This window comes from Diplotaxodon limnothrissa, linkage group LG4 (assembly GCF_057381915.1).
Source record: "Diplotaxodon limnothrissa isolate DT_005_m linkage group LG4, D_limnothrissa_male_GT1.1, whole genome shotgun sequence".
In the NCBI taxonomy this organism is placed as follows: domain Eukaryota; kingdom Metazoa; phylum Chordata; class Actinopteri; order Cichliformes; family Cichlidae; genus Diplotaxodon; species Diplotaxodon limnothrissa.
In genome coordinates, this window is record NC_140599.1 from 12,741,069 (window position 1) to 12,758,113 (window position 17,045).

Genomic DNA, 17,045 nt, shown 5'->3' on the forward strand with positions numbered 1-17,045 from the left:
TGAGGCAGACAAAATCTTTATCTGATATACAAAGCAGACCAGGTTTCCCTGAGGTGATGCACACTTGAAAAATTAACTCACAACAGCGGCCAAGCTAAGAACTCCCATCCAGAGCTGTGACCAGGCCACTGAGCACAAATCAGTACCTCCAGGAGGCGCATACAACTATTTGCATCTGCAGTGCCAATTTCACACATGTGGGGCAAAACTGTAATCCTAACAAGGTACTAGCAGCACAGGTGATGTAGCCAAAGTCAGGAAGGAAAGCTGGCAACAAAAGTAGGCTTCTGCAAGTGTGCAAGTTAATCTTTTAAGTCTTTACTCAATCAATAAGTTATAAAGGGCAGATCTCACTCTAATTAAATTTGTGCACACCATTTAACAAAAGTGTTGATTCAATTATGGTGTGCCTGACAAGTTTGTTCCTATTTTTTAACACATGTAGAGACGTAAACAGACAACCGGGAGTAACATTAAAAATATCTGAATAATGATTCATTCTAGATTTTTAAAAGTGAGGGAGGGTGAACAGATACAAATTTACACCAAAATAAATAAAAAATTAAGATGTTAATAAACATGAACGTATTATTCAGAGCAGATTACGATAAAATAGAAGAAATTAATTTATTTAGGAAATAATAATAATAATAATAATAATAATAATAATAATAATAATAATGTTTGTTGTTTGGTTTTATTGCTTTTGCCGCTCTCTAGTGGATTCACTTTAAAACTACATGACCTCCCATAATGCACTTTCTCCTTTTATTCCCATCATTCCTTGCAGCAAACCTTCTGCACCGGTCAAGATGGCGGACAGAGCAGGTACCGTAATGTGCCTTCTCCCAAAAAAATATTGTCCTGTTTTTGTTTTATATGTCATCATCTTGGCATATAACGAGGCTTTTGGGGACTGAGGGGTGTTTTCTATCAGACAAGCCGTGAATTCGTCACTTGAAGGTCTTTTTCGGACTGAAGGCCTCGCTAAACCCTTTGAGTCACGTCAAGGACTTTGCGTGTCATTGGCGGATTTACTGTGAAAATAAATCTGCAGGCCGCTTTTTTACATTTAACTGCACCTTTCAGAGTGACCTACAGCTTGGATGAAGCTCTAATAATCGTGCTGTTGATAAACGTGTCGATTATATAACGGTTTCTTTAGCTAGCTTGCTCGGTAGCACGCAAACACGGTGCGATTAGCACAAACTAGGATGGTCTCTTTGACCAACTTTAATTGTAAAAAAACATAAAGAAGAACTTGGGTGCTTGGGTGCCTTGTTGTGTGCTTTATGGTGTTTTTGAAAAGCGGTCCAGCAAACTTTCATTCATTATGTCATCACAATCGGCTACACACACCTGGTAAATTTCAAACTAGCTCCTAGCGAGTCGGCTGCTGTGTTTTGAGTGTAATTGAATTACTGCGACGACTGAAAACATGTTAACAAGTTGTTAATTATTTTGCAGAATTAAGAGCTTCGGTTTTTAATTAGTCTCCGTAACTCTTAGCCTGATAATTATTTGAAAGGTTAATAGTTTATTGGATATTTTTTTTTAAAAAAAGTCAGAAAATATGTAGGGAAATTACAATTTTGTATCCTCGGTACACGATGTTTTGTCTTCTTAGACAAGCGGTTTAAACGTGTTTTTAGATTGCTAATGTTTGTAATTCAGTGGCATGTTTTTATTCTTTGTTGACAGTGTGCATTTTCAGTGATGACGCTCTTTTTACGTGTTTTTAGTTTCCTTAGCTGAGAAGCGGCTGATGGACGTGAAACTCAACGAGCTGGGAGCCTGGCTTGGAGGTCGAGACTTTACTCCCAATGGCATCCTCTCAGCCATTCGCAGGGGTGAGTACATCTTGCTCCGACTACTTCTGGTGGGCAGGAAAAACGTTTTTCTTTTCTTTTTTTTTATCTACTGGAACTTGGTTTTTAAACACTGTGAGGCTAAATTACCTCCTCAACATGTCTTGAAGCTCTCAAGAGGCCTGCCAATGAACTAATCATTTCATTCAGTGGTGTTGACCCAGGGTGTTATCTAAACTCAGCAGGACACCGGCATGGAGTTCGACACCCCTGATCTAAAACACTCTTTACATTTACCAGCAGTACAATTGTGTCCTTAAACACAGATTCTTAAAAAAATATTTTACGATGTGCATCATAGCTCATGTTTATCGCCTTGATTTTTGCTGAACCTCAGTAAAAATGGTCAGCATGGCTGTGTAGTTTTAACTCCCAGTTGGTATGGATTCCAGATCTAAAAACAAAAAAGTGTGAGGGGAAAATGGAATGATTTCTTCACTTTCACCACCAAGTATTTTTAATCTAAAGCTGGACTTTAGTTAAAATTATGTTGAAAATTGACTGTTTTAAAGTTTTTAGATTTCACTTTGATATATTGTCTGATTGGGGCCCCTTAAGATTGATTTGCACAGAAACCTGGGTTGAAAATTATACCTGCTCTGTCTCAAAGTGGATTTAAAAATGCTAGTTTAACTCCACTTCTCTTTTGTTAGTAATAAGTATAAAATAAAGTGAAAATCCAGAATTGAAGTACAAAATAATCAAATGGCCCACTGGAGAGTAAGAATCTACTCATTTAGGCTACTTTACACTTAATCTTAGTATCCTTCTTTACATGAGGCTCGTGCTTTGTGGTCTTTTATTTTTTTGAATCACAAATTGCTGAAAAATGTCTCTTGACAGTAAAGGTTGCTGACCCCTGTGCTAGTAGCTTTACTTATACTTGGGACACTAATTTGAGAATCTGGCCTCAGTAGTAATTAAGGTCACAGAATGAGTGCTCCTCTTGCATGTATTGAATACTAAACAGGACACTTGACCATGCTGTTTTCTCTTCTAGGCCATGACAGATACTACAACAAGTACATCAATGTGAAGAAGGGGGGCATCGGTGGTGTAGCTATGCTGCTCGTGGGCTACGTGGCCATCAGCTACTTATGGGAATACGACCACATCAGTAAGAAACACACTCGCTTACAGAGCCTCTTTTCTTTCTTTGCACTCCTGTCACAGTTAACCTCACTGGTTAAAAAAAAAAAAAGCTAATATGTTAAACGACTTCTGCTTCTTTTCTTGTAGAACACGATCGCTGGAGGAAGTACCACTGAGCCCCTTCAGGAACGCGTCAGCTCTTTCTATCCTCGGCTCTGTTCATATGTGATTGTTGTGACCAATAAAAAATAAGGATAAGGATTTACTGTTGTGAGTGTACTGTGTAAATCTCAGAAGTGGCTATGAGAAGATCAGAAGTGAGGGGTAAAAAAAATTAATAAAATCTGAAACAAGAACATTTATTTGTACAGACAGAATATGTTCAGACTGTCAACAAAGCGTCTCTTCCAGCTGCTCTGCACTACCGTACCTGCCACACACGGCTGCTAAACAGAGGCTGAAATGTCCAGAATGAGACCGTTGTAGCTAGTGTGGATTTGGGCACTGAGTACAAGCTAAATTACATTCCTAAGATGTTTATCACATTTGTTCAATTTTTTTTTTTTTTTTCCACGGTCAGACTTGGAACATAGCAGTGGCAGTTGCAGTCACATGACCTGAGGAACAACAGCACCTGTATTGGTGTTTGCAGCAGTCTGGACCCTGGGAGTGACTCTTCAAAGTCACCTGTACTGTACAAACCCAGCAAATCAGGCCGGATGACCTTTTTTCTTGTCACTTTCATGTGTCCACAGGCCCCCCTCCCACTGTCCGTGTCTGTCGGGCAGCAGTTAGTCTTTAAGAAACACCAGCATGTAGAGCAGTCTTCCCCATTCTCTCTTCTGCTCACATCAGGGGTGGTGCGCTACAGCACTGAGGTGTTCGGCTGAAGGTTACTGACCACTCAGGAAGGCGAGATGGCCTTTAGTGCATTTGTTGGCATAGTGGCCCTTCTCGCCACACTGCAGACAAGAGGAAGACGGAAATGAAGCAATTAACGACATTTACTGCATGTTCCAGTTGTTCCCAGTAGCGAGGGAAAAAAAAAAAAATCCTCTAATTTTAAAGGAGATTGTTTTAGGGGTGTTTTCCCTTCATTATTTACAGTCATATGTGCTGTGAGATTGGTGGCTCTGTTAAAAGTGTACAAGGTTTAAATAATGATATCAGTGAATGTCCAAGTAAATCCTATAACCCAAAACCCCAGGCTGTTGGAACAGCTGCTCCACCCACATTCATACATGTTCAGCATACAATTTGCAAGAGACAGCCAATCAGAAAAAAGTGGGAAGCAAACTTAAAACTGATGATTCCAGATTGTGTTTGAACTGAGGAGCCAGACTCTTGTGCACATTTTTCATCCCAAAGAGATTTGTGTCACCGCCTTTTGCTTTTAGGCAAATGTGTAAAGTACTACACTGTGGAGAGCCAAGAAATTCAGAAAATTGTTCCCCTTTAAGAAGCTGGATAAATTCACAAGAGCACCAGTGATCCATCTTATTCAAGGCTCACTGCAACCACGCAGAGGAAACCAGTATTATAGGTAAAACCTTACAAGTGCATCTAAACTTGAGAAAAGTCTGGTTTTAATGATCTAAATGTATGGCCGGTGCATGCTTTGGCAATATAACCAACCACAGTTTGATTAATGATTGCAATTACGACCAAAGCGAGAGACTGGCATAGCTTTAATCACACAGATGTACAGCCGACTCACCTTGTAGCAGGTGACTTGGTCCAGCGGACGAGGCCCTCTGTTGGCATTTAGATTGTTCTGCTGAGACACAGTAGTCGTGTTGTTCTGCTGCCGCTGGGCTGGGATGGAGTTGGTGAGCTGGATTAAGGAGAGCGACGAGCGACCAATGGTAGGCACGGGCTGCGGCAGGAGGCAAGCAGAGAGACTGTTTTCACTGTGCACCTCAGCAACAGGAACGAACAGTTAAATAGAAGCACCGAGAGTCATGCTGATTCATCCTGTGAGATGGATCCACGCCGGCATCGGGATGCATCATTCGAGTGTTTGTGTGCATTCTTACCTTTGCCTGGTTCTGGTTTTGCTGTGGGAGAGGAGGCTGTTCAGAAGCGCCCATAGGCAGCTCAAATCGGGGGCTGTGGAGGAACATCAACGTATAATTTACGTTACTGCAGGGTGAAGTCTCAAAAAACTTTTAATCCAGCTATCCATCATTATAAAATCAAACAAAGACCATTTATACTGGAGTGTAATGTAATGAAATTCCTGCACAATTGCTTGGCAGATTTAACCAACTTAATGTGGAGCAGCGGTCCTATCAGGAATCATACCTGTTGTGTAGGAAGTAAATGTAAAAGGACTACTTACTGCATAAATTTACAGGACTTTCCTTCTGGACAGAAGCCCACCAAGTAGTTCACACAGATCACCCTTCTGGTATGTCGGTGTCGGCAGTCAGGACCTGAGGTAAGAAGACGGAGACACAGATGAGGACAAATAATAAGACGTATTATGTTTTTCTCCATTTAAACCACAGAACAGACAGGCTACGTCTATAAGCAGTGGGTTTGTGGTATTAGTACCAGAATTTGACCTTACCGTGTTTGCAGAAGCCTCGGTCATACCAGGGACAGTCTTTGATCTTGGACTCTGGATCTATGTGTAGGAAAGGACACTCCTTGTTGCTGCATTCACCTGTGAGGGTCGCAGAACAAAACATTAATCAGTACGGCATTCATCTGACAAGATCTGTGCAAAGTTTAACCAAATAAATGCACTCATGATGTCAACTCACCGAACTTTGAGTAGAAGTAGCATTCAGGCATCTTGGTCATGTCGTATTCGTGGAGAAACTCGCACTGGTCTCCCTTCTTACACAGACCTCTGAGCCAGTGCTTACACACCACTGTCTTCTCTCCACTGATGTGACGGAACGGACACATCCCACCTGTGAGACACAGTGCGCTTTGTGACCTTCTCCTCATTAAGACACACATGGCTCTCAGTGTCATGCTGATCACTTAAAACACAATTTAGTACTTTAAATTTGGACATTTTGAGATCAGCAGAGACTGGCCTAATGGCAGGGATTGAAATGGTTACAAAAGTGATTAATAAAGATGGGGGGGAAAGGTCATTTCCCTTGAAGCTATTAGAGGAGTAATATAATTCACAACATTATGAAAATGGGCTATTCTTGGAAATCAGTGAGGTGCAGGCTACTGTAGCAGTGCGTAAACAGTATATCTAAGGCTGTATTTAGACATGAGAGATCGAGCTTGCTTAAAAAAAGGTCAACCAGCACCGATCTGTGCGTTTGAGTGGCGTGAAGTGTCTAAACTTTAACTTTACGGAAGTTAAAGAGTTCATTGTTGGGGCCGTTCACGCTGCAGTGACATCACCACAGAGTTGAGACCATGTTGTGATTTTACCTTTCTGACACGCAGCTCTCATGAAGAACTCACACACAGCAGACCCGGACTCTGCAGAGACACACACGATCACAGGGTCAATGAACATAAGTAGTCAGTGGCGGTCAACTCTCCCCTCGTCACTTTTACCGTTAATTCCGCTTAAGGTTAACCCGCAACGGGCTTAGTACCAGCTAGCATCCCAGCACTTACTATCCATGCCGGGGAAAGGCAGCGGCTGGGCTCCCAGCTGCTGCTCCACGGCAATCTCCAGGTCAAACTTGATGTGGTCCACGTTGGCCAGTAAATCCTGCATGTCCCCTGCAGTCTATTCACTCCTCCGATCAGATAAATGTCCGTTTCGGTTAAGCTAGCTCGAAGTCTAGCTACTAGCTACCAAGTTCCCTCTCAGCCTGCTAAGGCGGCTAGCCAAGCTAACTGATAAGTTAGCACCAAACTCCAAACTCCGATACCGAGAATACAACAGATGCCGTAGTTTGTAGGTCTAATGTCGGTTTTAAAGACAAGCCATGGACACGACCGGCCCGTAAATGTTTGTATGTCCCCGAACTACTCCTTGTTCTGTGTGGATGATGGGAGGCGCGCAGGCTGACCTCCGACCTGACAAAATCAGACAAGACTAAACGATCGCAGAGCGCTTCGTTAAATCCACAACTCAACAGTAAGTTTCAGTTTTTCCACATGATGAAGAAATGCTGCTTTAGTAAAATCTGTCAGCATTTCTCTTTGGGCTTAAACTGTAAGAAATGAGAAAAATTACAGGAAAAAACCGTGGAGCCAAAACAGAAATTTCTATAGTAGATCATTTGTAATCTGAATGTAAGAGCATTGAAATCAGAAATTACTGTAGTGTAGCATGAATAGCCAGGGGGGAGCTGGAAGGAAAAGATGTAAAACTGATTACATTTGGATTCTGGTGCCCCTTTATGTCTGACACCATTGGTACAAAACATATTTTATATCAGTCTGTGTGGTTCAGAGGCCCGACAAGGTTTTATTCAGCTTCACTGAAGTGTTTTTTTTTCTTTATAAAATCCATCGCTGTTGCTTTCGTGCATTTATTATGATTATTATAGAGCTTCTCAGTGGGAAAGCTGAGGGTACTGGGATGTGTTATTTTGATCTTCAATGATTGATTGATTGAATCTTTATTTTGAACATGTTGAAAAAGTACAACAAAAATAGAATTAAAAGAGACAAATGAACAAAGCAAAACAAAAGGAAAACGAGCAACCACAACTCCAATTAACGTTCATGTTCAAAAAGGAGCAGGAAGAAGCATAAGCTTATTTAATCCCACCCCTTTTCCACTATCTAGTATCAATAGACTACAGAAATACCTCATTGCAATTACATTATATGTTATGTGTAAATTTTTTTTTTATATATACATATATGTTTCTATCTATCCATACATACGTATATACACACATATACACATCATGTTGAGCAAAACCTGATTTTGGCTCATTTGAACCCAAACACTAATCAACACTTCTCAAACCGAGCTTGTCTGTTGATGGAGTTCAAATTCAACTTTTATTCGCCACATGCAGTGGCAGGTTGCCCTGCAGTGGAATGCAGGGCAACCTGCCCCCCGACTTTACACACACAACACAGACATCACATAGGGATACAAGTCAGAGAACGGTTGCATTACAGAAAAAACAATGAAATATACACTACAATGGGAAAGTACAAGAGGAAAAAAAGAGACCTCTACTCATACTGGGCTATAGGAGGACAGCATGAGAACAGGAAACAAAAAAAACTCCTCAGGACAGAAAGCACATAAATGTCCACAGTACAACATTATAGAGCACGTGACGAGCAACAGGGTTGGGTAGGGGAAAGGAGTAATCCCAGGCAACACAGCAGCCATCCTGCCCCTCGCCGTCTCTCCAGTGCGGGTCCAGACCCGCCTCATGTTCCCAGGAGGCAACAAGCATCGAAGGCATTGGAAGGGGAGGGGGGATGTGTGAGTGCTTATCAGTGTAAGTGTATGTGTGTCCGTGTCCATAGTTCAGCTGAGACAGTTTCCTTCGCCCTACCAGGCTAAGTAAACAGTCTATCAGTCCGTCCAGGGCACTTGGGCTCACCCGAGCCCAGACTTCTCCTTGAGAAAAGGGTGTCAATAGCATTCAGAGACCAGTTGATCAAATCCATAATTCTCTTTTAGGTTTTAGAGAACAGACTGTGAGAGAGTGTTCCAGGGAAAGTAATACACACGAGACAAGACAAGGACACAAGAGGCTAAGCAGGGAAGATAAGGGGAAGGAGGAGAGGAGAAAAGTGCGACTGCAAACAAGATTCTAATCTAAAATAATCAAATGTATAGATTAAGAAAAATTTAAAACCCCCAAACCAGTGATTGTACCAACATTTGTAGTTTTCAGTAGAAACATATCAGATTCTTGTTTCCAATAAAATTGGGACACCACGTAAAATGTAAATAAGGTTGTTTGTTTAATTTAAAATTGGTACAAAAGCAACATATGAAAGGTAGAAAATTAGATATTCTTTTTTTTTTTAATTGGATGCCAGCAGCATGCTATGCTGTTTCAGTGTTTTCTAATGTCCTGTATCACCTGATCTTTCAGGATTACTGACCGTTTTTCCTGAAAGAGACTATGTTATAGCATATACAGATTCATACAGCAGTATCCAGTTTGAGTGAAAATCCAAGTCCAGGATATCTCTTCACTGAGAATTGTACTAGGAAGAAAAAATGTCTACTGGAGAAAACTTATTTTCACCCTTTGAAACCAACGTCCAGGTTTCACAGGAACACAGGCTCTGGATATTCGACTCTCTGTGGACTCGTTCTCATCAAGGTGATTTGAATTTTAATGACCCCTTAACTTTTATTCTACCAGAATTTTCATTTGTCCAGTGCTCTTGTAATGACATTCCAGCCAGCATCAGCTGTTTTTCTATTGCTGCTAAATCAAGATTATTAAACCACTGTAAGCTTCCAATATCTACTTTACTTAATCAGAGTCCAGAGCACTGATGTACTTAGACTGGGGGAAAAAATAAAGCAAAACAAAACATAACAGCTGAGGTTTCGTTCATTCTTAGTTTATTCAGAATGTAATTATTTTATTTTCAAAGTTGTACTTACGATACTATATACTGAAAATGTGGTAGTTTGCTACAAAACCTCTGAAGTGTAATCTTAATAAAGATGAAAGTGAGATTTCTGATGAGCTCAAAGCTTAAATATGATTGTAACACCCGACCATGAAGCTAAATGGAAAACACGTAAAAATGGGAAAGGCTCAGTAACAACACAGAATAATTCGATGGTTATTAAATCTGTTTGAACAGAAATCGTGTCTATCCATGCGAACTGTGAGTCGACAGTCAAAATAAAGGAAAAACAAAAACCCAGCATCATATGCCTTCGTACTAATCTTCTTGAATCATCCGTTCAGCTGCATTTAGAGTCTGAACTGCGCTCTACAGCTCGGGTAGACCTGGCATTGGGAATTGTCCGGCGAAAGCCTCCACCTCAACCCTGATCTCCGCTACCCGCTGCTGGAACTTCTCTCCCTGGGATAATGCCTGAACAAACGCCTTCAGAGTGGCTTTGGGATCCAGACTTTTCTGCACCTCCACAGTCAGTTCAATGCCTGCGGAAGAATGGAAAGCATGGGTTATTTACATTTTGTTTGTGAGAAATCTTTTTACACCAATTCCTCCTTTAAAGAAATAAATTACCTCTGTGGATGAACTCAGCCACTTTCCTGAAGTCATTCTCCACCAAGCCTCTGGAGGTAAGAGCCGGCGAGCCGAACCTCAGGCCGCTAGGTCGCAAAGCACTTTTATCTCCTACAAAGATGTACGAGAAAAACTAAGAATGGGACTTTGCAGAGACACCAATCAAGCAAAAATGGGATCTATCTACTTAAAAAAAAAAAAAAATCTTATTGTACATCTTTAAATTTCACTTAACTTACAGTTTAACTACTGATTTTATCTACTGTTCTGAGTTTATCTACTGTTTTTTTTAAATCAATTTTAAATCATGCTTTATTGTTTTTGTTTTTTAATTTCTGTGTAAAGCACTTTGAATCACCTTGTTGTTGAATTGTGCTATATAAATAAACTTGCCTTATTCCTCTGCTTCTGAGCATGTTTATGACAAAAGAATTTCCCTCAGGATAAATAAAGTTCTTATCCCATCTTAAATATGAAATGTTCCTTACTTGCCATACTCGTGTATGGAAAACTACTTTGCCTTACACACACACACACACACACACACACACACACACACACACACACACACACACACACACACACACACGCGCACACACACACTCACTAACTACCTGGACAGGTGTTTTTATTACAAGCAATGGCACATGCTTCCAGGACCTTCTCTGCTCGTCCTCCATCGGTTCCCTTGCTGCGCAGGTCCAGCAGGATCAGATGGTTGTCAGAGCCGCCTGCACATTAAGAGATTACAAAAAGGAACATTAGATGAGCATGAAGCTACAAATCATCCATCCACCTTTTTAACCCCACTGAGATAGTGGAGCGCTACACACTGGGCAGGCTACTCCATCACAGAGAGATGATCAATCATTCAGGCTCACTCAGGCTCAGGATCATCAGTTAAGTCAATGACCATATAAGGCTGATGCTGTAATTCAATTTTAATGAATTGATATTTTCCCCCTTTGCACCTACACGCTGCTGCACTCTCGTCTTCCAATCAAAGCAGTGCAGCAGATCTTTCATTAGGCATTTCAAAAGCTATCGTTTTCTTCTTCTGAAAAAGACTCAAAATCAGTTCTTTTGAGAGCAGATCCAATTTTAGGGAAAAGAAAGTCACATGGTGCAAGATCAGGCAAATACAGAGTGTGGTGTGGACCAAAGAACCTTTCAGAGAGAGCAGTGTGGGTCCTGATGAAAGAGGGAACCATTTTCCAACAGTTGTAGCCTCTTTTTCTTCACCCTTAGATAAAAATGTTCAAGAACCCATTTATAATAGAGTTTTGGTTCAATCCCTTTTGTTAATTCCTCTAGAACCCCGTCCTCTAATCCATAATTATGCTCTTAATGTCAAAGAAAACCGTTAACACAGCCTTGAACTTGAATTCTTTCATCCTTGGCAACCCAGGTGATGTCCAACCTTCTCCAGATATAAATACTCCGGATTTGCTTCAATTTGTTTCACGAGTTTATCCCAACCGTGGGATAAACTTTGCCTAAATGTCCTTCATGTTGTGCAAAGATTTCCCTAAGTCTCTTTGTTGATGGACACATTGCTGCAATCATTCTGACGCCTTCATTTGATTTGTTTTCGAACACTCGTTCTTGGGCATCCATGGTGTTCCCCGTCCTCGGCATCCTCCGAAACATTCACAGGATCTTTACTGCCACGCAAACACACATGAACATGCTGGCCTTCTGAAATTTATAAACAACCCTCTCTTTTGAACTATATATAAGGGAGGCTTTATAAAGCATCGCATGCACCATGTCTCATGTTCACATAGGACATCAATCAAATAAGATTGAGCAGGGATGGATGGTCAAGTTATTGCGGGATTGGAAACTTCAAGCCTCTTTTACTCTGAAGAATGAAAAAATAAAAAGTAAAGGGGCTTAGTTATACTTTTTGCATCCATGTTGATTGCTCTTCTCCCACTCAGTGTATTTTCAGCTGGCTGTCATGGCAATTTTCTCTTCCACTTGTCTATTATGGTGCTCTGCAGTACTTACCGGTGACAATCTTGTAGCCATGGTCAATAAGAGCGCTGGATAGAGCCCTGCAGTTAGCGAGAACCTGCAATTGATAGGCCTTGAACTCTGGTGTCATGGCTTGCTTCAGAGCTACAGCAACACCTGCCATTTGTAGGAAAAGAAACAAACAAAACATGAGCCCAGTGAGAGACATGAAAATTAGTAAAAAGCGAAAGTGGAAGAAAATGATGACCTGCGATGGCGTGGTTGTGCGGTCCTCCCTGCAGTCCGGGAAACACGGCCTGGTTAATCAACGACTCCAAGTTGTACAGAGTCTCTTTTCCTTTGGCATCCACGTTCCGCACTCCTGAAGAGATGGAGTGAAGACGAGAAAGAGGAGAAGGTCAAATAAAAATAGTGAATTCACAGATATCAGTGTGGGGAAGAGCAGATTTACAACAAGACAAAGGGAGAAAAAGCTTCAGGTCCGTTTTATACCTTTTCTGTAGAAAATAAGCCCAGCACGGCAGCCACGCAGTGTTTTGTGCGTCGTCGTGGTAACAATGTCACAATGCTCAAAGGGTGAGGGCACCACTCCGGCAGCCACTAATCCACTTATGTGAGCCATGTCTCCCATCAGATAGGCACCGTTCTCATTAGCAATCTGCTTCAAGCGGGCATAGTCAAGGTTGCGAGAATAGCAGCTTGTTCCTGAGAAAGACAAAAAAAAGACAAAGTGTAGAGATTTTCTTTTCTTCCCCCGACAAATACCCTCAGATTTAAAGTTCCCAGTCACTGCTCACTGATGCATAAAAGTAAAAAGATAAAAACATAGGAGGGATGAACTACCTGCGATGATGAGTTTAGGGTGGAAGAGTCGTGCATTTTCCTGCAGCCTGTCGTAGTCGATGTAGCCAGTCTCTGGATGGACCTGGACAGAGAAGCAGCAGACCACATCATAACCAGGAGAATAACCTCCTCCTAAACATCAGCAAGACTAAGGAGCTGATCGTGGACTTCACTACAAAGCAGGCGAGGAATTACAAACCCCTCATCATCAGTGGCACGCCAGTGGAGAGAGTGGACAGTTTCCGATACCTGGGTGTCCACATCACTCAGGACCTGTCATGGTCCTGTCACATCAACACCCTGGTTAAGAAAGCCCGTCAGCGTCTCTTCTTCCTCAGAAGACTTAGAGACTTCCATTTGCCACTGAAGGTGCTCAAGAACTTCTACTCCTGCACCATCGAGAGCGTCCTGACGGCAAACATCTGCACCTGGTTTGGGAACAGCACCAAGCAGGACAGACGAGATCTGCAAAGGGTGGTGCGCTCGGCCGAACGCATCATTCAATCAGAACTCCCTGACCTGCTGTCCATCTACACCAAGCGGTGCAAGTCCAAAGCTAGGAAGATTATGATGGACCTCTCCCATCGCAACAATGGACTCTTCTCACTGTTGAGGTCTGGGAAGCGCTTCCGCTCCCTTAAGGCCAAAACAGAGAGAATGAGGAGGAGCTTCTTCCCCCAGGCTATTCGGGGCCTGAACCAGGTGTAGGACTGGACTCTCCCACACACGTCACTATAAGACTGGACTCTCACACACGTCACCACACGCACCACCACACATTTCCTATAATCCTATAATTTATAATCCTTATAATCTTTATAATCTCTTCTGCTATTTGCACATTCTTTACTGTAAATTCCTAAGTTAATTTGTAAATTCTGTAGGAAACTGTAAATTGTAAATATTGTAAAACTTTTCTTCTGTCATTTAATGGTCGGGCATTGTACAGCTACAAGCATTTCACCCCCATGTCATACTGTGTATGGTTGTGTGTGACAAATAAAATTTGAATTTGAAACCAAAATATAACACCTGCTATACACAAGATGAGGACAACACCACATAGTTGGACTTTGGATAAAACTTGAACCAAAGTGAAATCAGTTGTTTTGATTTTGCCCACATTTACAAACATAGACAGCCACAGCAGATACTGGTCAATTTTAATGAATCTGACGATATTTTTTTTCAGCATGAATGGCATCACAACCCGTGGGAGATTCAGTCAAACTTCACAGATGTGTAGTTCATTGAGTCTGAAGTACTCACTGGTGTTACAGATGGTGTGCTCCCACCACGAGGTGATTTCTAGTGCTCACTTTTGTTTCCAAAAATCTTATCTTTGACCTTATACACCACCTTAAACAGCAATATCTAGTCAGCCGATCTTATGACTTTAATTGAATGAATTTAAGTATGTAGACATGATCAGCGCGACATGCTGAAGTTCATATTGAGCATTAGAATGGGGACAAAAAGATGTTTTAAGTGACTTTTAATGTGGTATGATTGTTGGTCTGAGTGTTTCAGAAACTGCTGAGTGAGTGGCAGTTCTCTGATGAAAAAGCTCTGTCACTGTCAGAGAAGAATGGCCAAACTGCTTTGAGCTGATAGGAAGGGAACAGTAACTCAAATAACCGCCTTGATTCTGTGATTTGTCCCAGCTGTCGTGAGGAAATACCAGAGCACATCGCATCTTTGAGAAATTTGTTCCCAACTCCGACAGAGCCTTTTGGTTCCCGACCATACGTGCACATACATACCTTGTATGGCATGGACTCAAAGAAGATTGAGGTTGCCGAGATTTTTTTCTTCTCAGTCATGAAGCCGTGTGTCAGGTGACCTCCATCTGGAAGATCCAGCCCCATGATCCTGCCGTGGGGCTCCACAACAGCCGTGTAGACGGCGAAGTTTGCAGGTGACCCTTACAGAGAAGCACAAACGGTATGACAGTAAGTGACAGGAGCACGGCAGATGTTGCATGCCAACGGGTGTAGTCAGACTCAGATTTAAATGCATCCATATTTGATACCCGAGTATGGCTGAACGTTGACACCCCATTTCTCCGAGTCCAGACTGTAGGCCTCCAGTGCTCTCTTCTGACAAAGTCTTTCTAGCTCATCGATATGCTCCGTACCACCGTAGTACCTGTACACATGAATCATGCTCACCATTACAAATAATGTTCATAATGTTAATGCCACACTAATGAGATTGAGCCAGTTGGGATTTTAACTAGATTGTACCTCTGGCCAGGATAGCCCTCGGAGTATTTGTTGTTCATACAGGAACCCAGCGCTTCAAGAACAGCTCTGCTGGCAAAGTTCTCAGATGCTATCAGCTCCAAACCGTACGTCTGCCTGTGCTTCTCTTTTTTAATAATGGAGAACACCTGAACACACACACACACACACACCTGTTAGGTGGGAACTCTCAAAGGCCCATTATTAGGTACACGTTTATTAGGTAATTTGATGTTTTACCTCCACTAAACACAAACCTCTGAGTCGTTGACTGCCAGCGGCTCCAGCAGCATCTTGTTGTGCGATTCCCATTCTTCTTTGCTTATATGATGGGCGTTAGATAAAGACATGATTGCTGTTTTTTTCTTGGTCTCACAAAGTGGAAATCTAAAAGATGAGACTTTTACACAGACATAAAAACAAAAACAATATCAATTTGAAAGAAATGAACATCTGTGTGTGATGACACAGCATGCAGACAGCGCTGCTGACAAACTGGCCCTACAGATGCTCCATTATTGCAGCACAAAGCCTCAGACAAAGAGTGAATATGCAGCAGCACACCACCCCTGCTACAGTATTATACTGATAAGGCTAAACTTTGAACCATAGCACTGCCCAAAAAGGTCACTGAACTACACAATAAGCCGCATCACTGGTTATTTTGTAACCCAGATAACAAGCTCACTGCTCCATGAAATCCACAGCTGCCAGATCTTTATCAGACTGTCTCTCCTCATGACAGTCATGCATCTGTGCAGCGCATGCTTCTCATTACATCTCCTGACTGACCCAGAAAGACAGCAACAGCTGTTCAGTGCACACGCTGGCTAAACCTGAACTGAGAGGACCCCTGAACACATCATCAAGTTTAAAAAACACAAAACGTGAAAACTTCTACCTGCAGAGCTAATCTGCTTTAACGAAGGTTAAAGTGCAAAACACATTTACTTCTCCACATATTTTCTCCCTGCTCGCATTAACATTACCGTCCTCTGTGTGTGAAACTTTAACCAGCTCACCGTCTGTGGAGACTCCCGCGCTGTCAGCCGTACACTGAGCTGAAGTTCGAGCCCCTGAGCGCCAACAGTAATATCTGCTTCACAGCGGAGGGTAAAGTCCGCCAAACTTCCCACCAATCAGCGCATCGCTTCTTCTTCGTTTGCTTTTTATCCTGCGTGCTACATTCTTTACTGCCACCTTGTGCTACGGGCACAGACATGAAGACGACTGTGAGGAAAAATGGAGATCAGCTCACCGGACACATTATTAGGCACACTTATTAGCATGCTCATTAACTAAAAAAAATCTAATCAGCCAATCACATGACAGCTCATCTCCATCTCTAGATCAGGTTCAAAGTAACCATCAGCACGGAGAAGAAAGGTGATTTAAATGTCTATTCTGAGGATTTGCTGTGATATTCCCACACAAACATATGTAGTTTACAGAGAATGATCTGAAAAGGGGAAAATATCCAGTGAGCAGCAGTTCAGCTAACCCCCTTCCACCGTAGGAATCTTACAGTGGACTGAAAGCAGGAGACATTGCATTGGAAAACTTTGCAAAGAATTTTATTTCTTGTAAATGTAGTCATTAATAATAGGAGGGGTTGTGGGTTGTTGTTGTTTTTTTACTTACCTCACATTGGCCATGTTTAGTAGCTGCTTTTCTGGATTTTTAATGTACAATTTTATATTCAGTTAAAACAAACATTACTTTTGTCCTTGTGCCTTACTCCTCAGTCCCTCACATAGACCGGTGTCTGTGGAAGAATCCCAGCAGATCAGCAGTTTCTGAAATATTCAGGCCAGCATGTTTGGCACCAACAATGATGCCACATTGAGTCACTTAAGTCACCTTTCTATCCCATTTTGATGTAATTCAAAAT

General features: G+C 41.9%; 3 protein-coding genes across 3 annotated transcripts; 1 reads left to right on the top strand and 2 right to left on the bottom strand.

The window, feature by feature from the left end:
• Positions 1-797: 797 nt before the first annotated feature.
• atp5mf (ATP synthase membrane subunit f) lies at positions 798-3,302 on the top strand. The gene is made up of 4 exons (XM_085352215.1): positions 798-828; positions 1,743-1,850; positions 2,869-2,985; positions 3,108-3,302. Exons 1-4 carry the CDS (start codon positions 813-815, stop codon positions 3,134-3,136), a joined length of 270 nt encoding a protein of 89 aa, XP_085208341.1. The 5' UTR covers positions 798-812; the 3' UTR covers positions 3,137-3,302.
• A 51-nt stretch (positions 3,303-3,353) lies between these two features.
• Positions 3,354-6,940, bottom strand: cpsf4 (cleavage and polyadenylation specific factor 4). The gene is made up of 8 exons (XM_085352216.1): positions 6,558-6,940; positions 6,366-6,416; positions 5,729-5,881; positions 5,533-5,628; positions 5,302-5,395; positions 4,997-5,069; positions 4,678-4,836; positions 3,354-3,922 (listed from the first exon to the last, which is right to left on the bottom strand). Exons 1-8 carry the CDS (start codon positions 6,658-6,660, stop codon positions 3,854-3,856), a joined length of 798 nt encoding a protein of 265 aa, XP_085208342.1. The 5' UTR covers positions 6,661-6,940; the 3' UTR covers positions 3,354-3,853.
• Positions 6,941-9,490: 2,550 nt separating this feature from the next.
• On the bottom strand, positions 9,491-16,274 carry shmt1 (serine hydroxymethyltransferase 1 (soluble)). Its single transcript, XM_085351477.1, has 12 exons — positions 16,177-16,274; positions 15,412-15,554; positions 15,158-15,303; positions 14,944-15,059; positions 14,675-14,835; positions 12,912-12,993; positions 12,561-12,773; positions 12,316-12,429; positions 12,102-12,224; positions 10,703-10,819; positions 10,089-10,199; positions 9,491-10,000 (listed from the first exon to the last, which is right to left on the bottom strand). Exons 2-12 carry the CDS (start codon positions 15,502-15,504, stop codon positions 9,828-9,830), a joined length of 1,449 nt encoding a protein of 482 aa, XP_085207603.1. The 5' UTR covers positions 15,505-15,554; positions 16,177-16,274; the 3' UTR covers positions 9,491-9,827.
• Between the last annotated feature and the right edge of the window lie 771 nt (positions 16,275-17,045).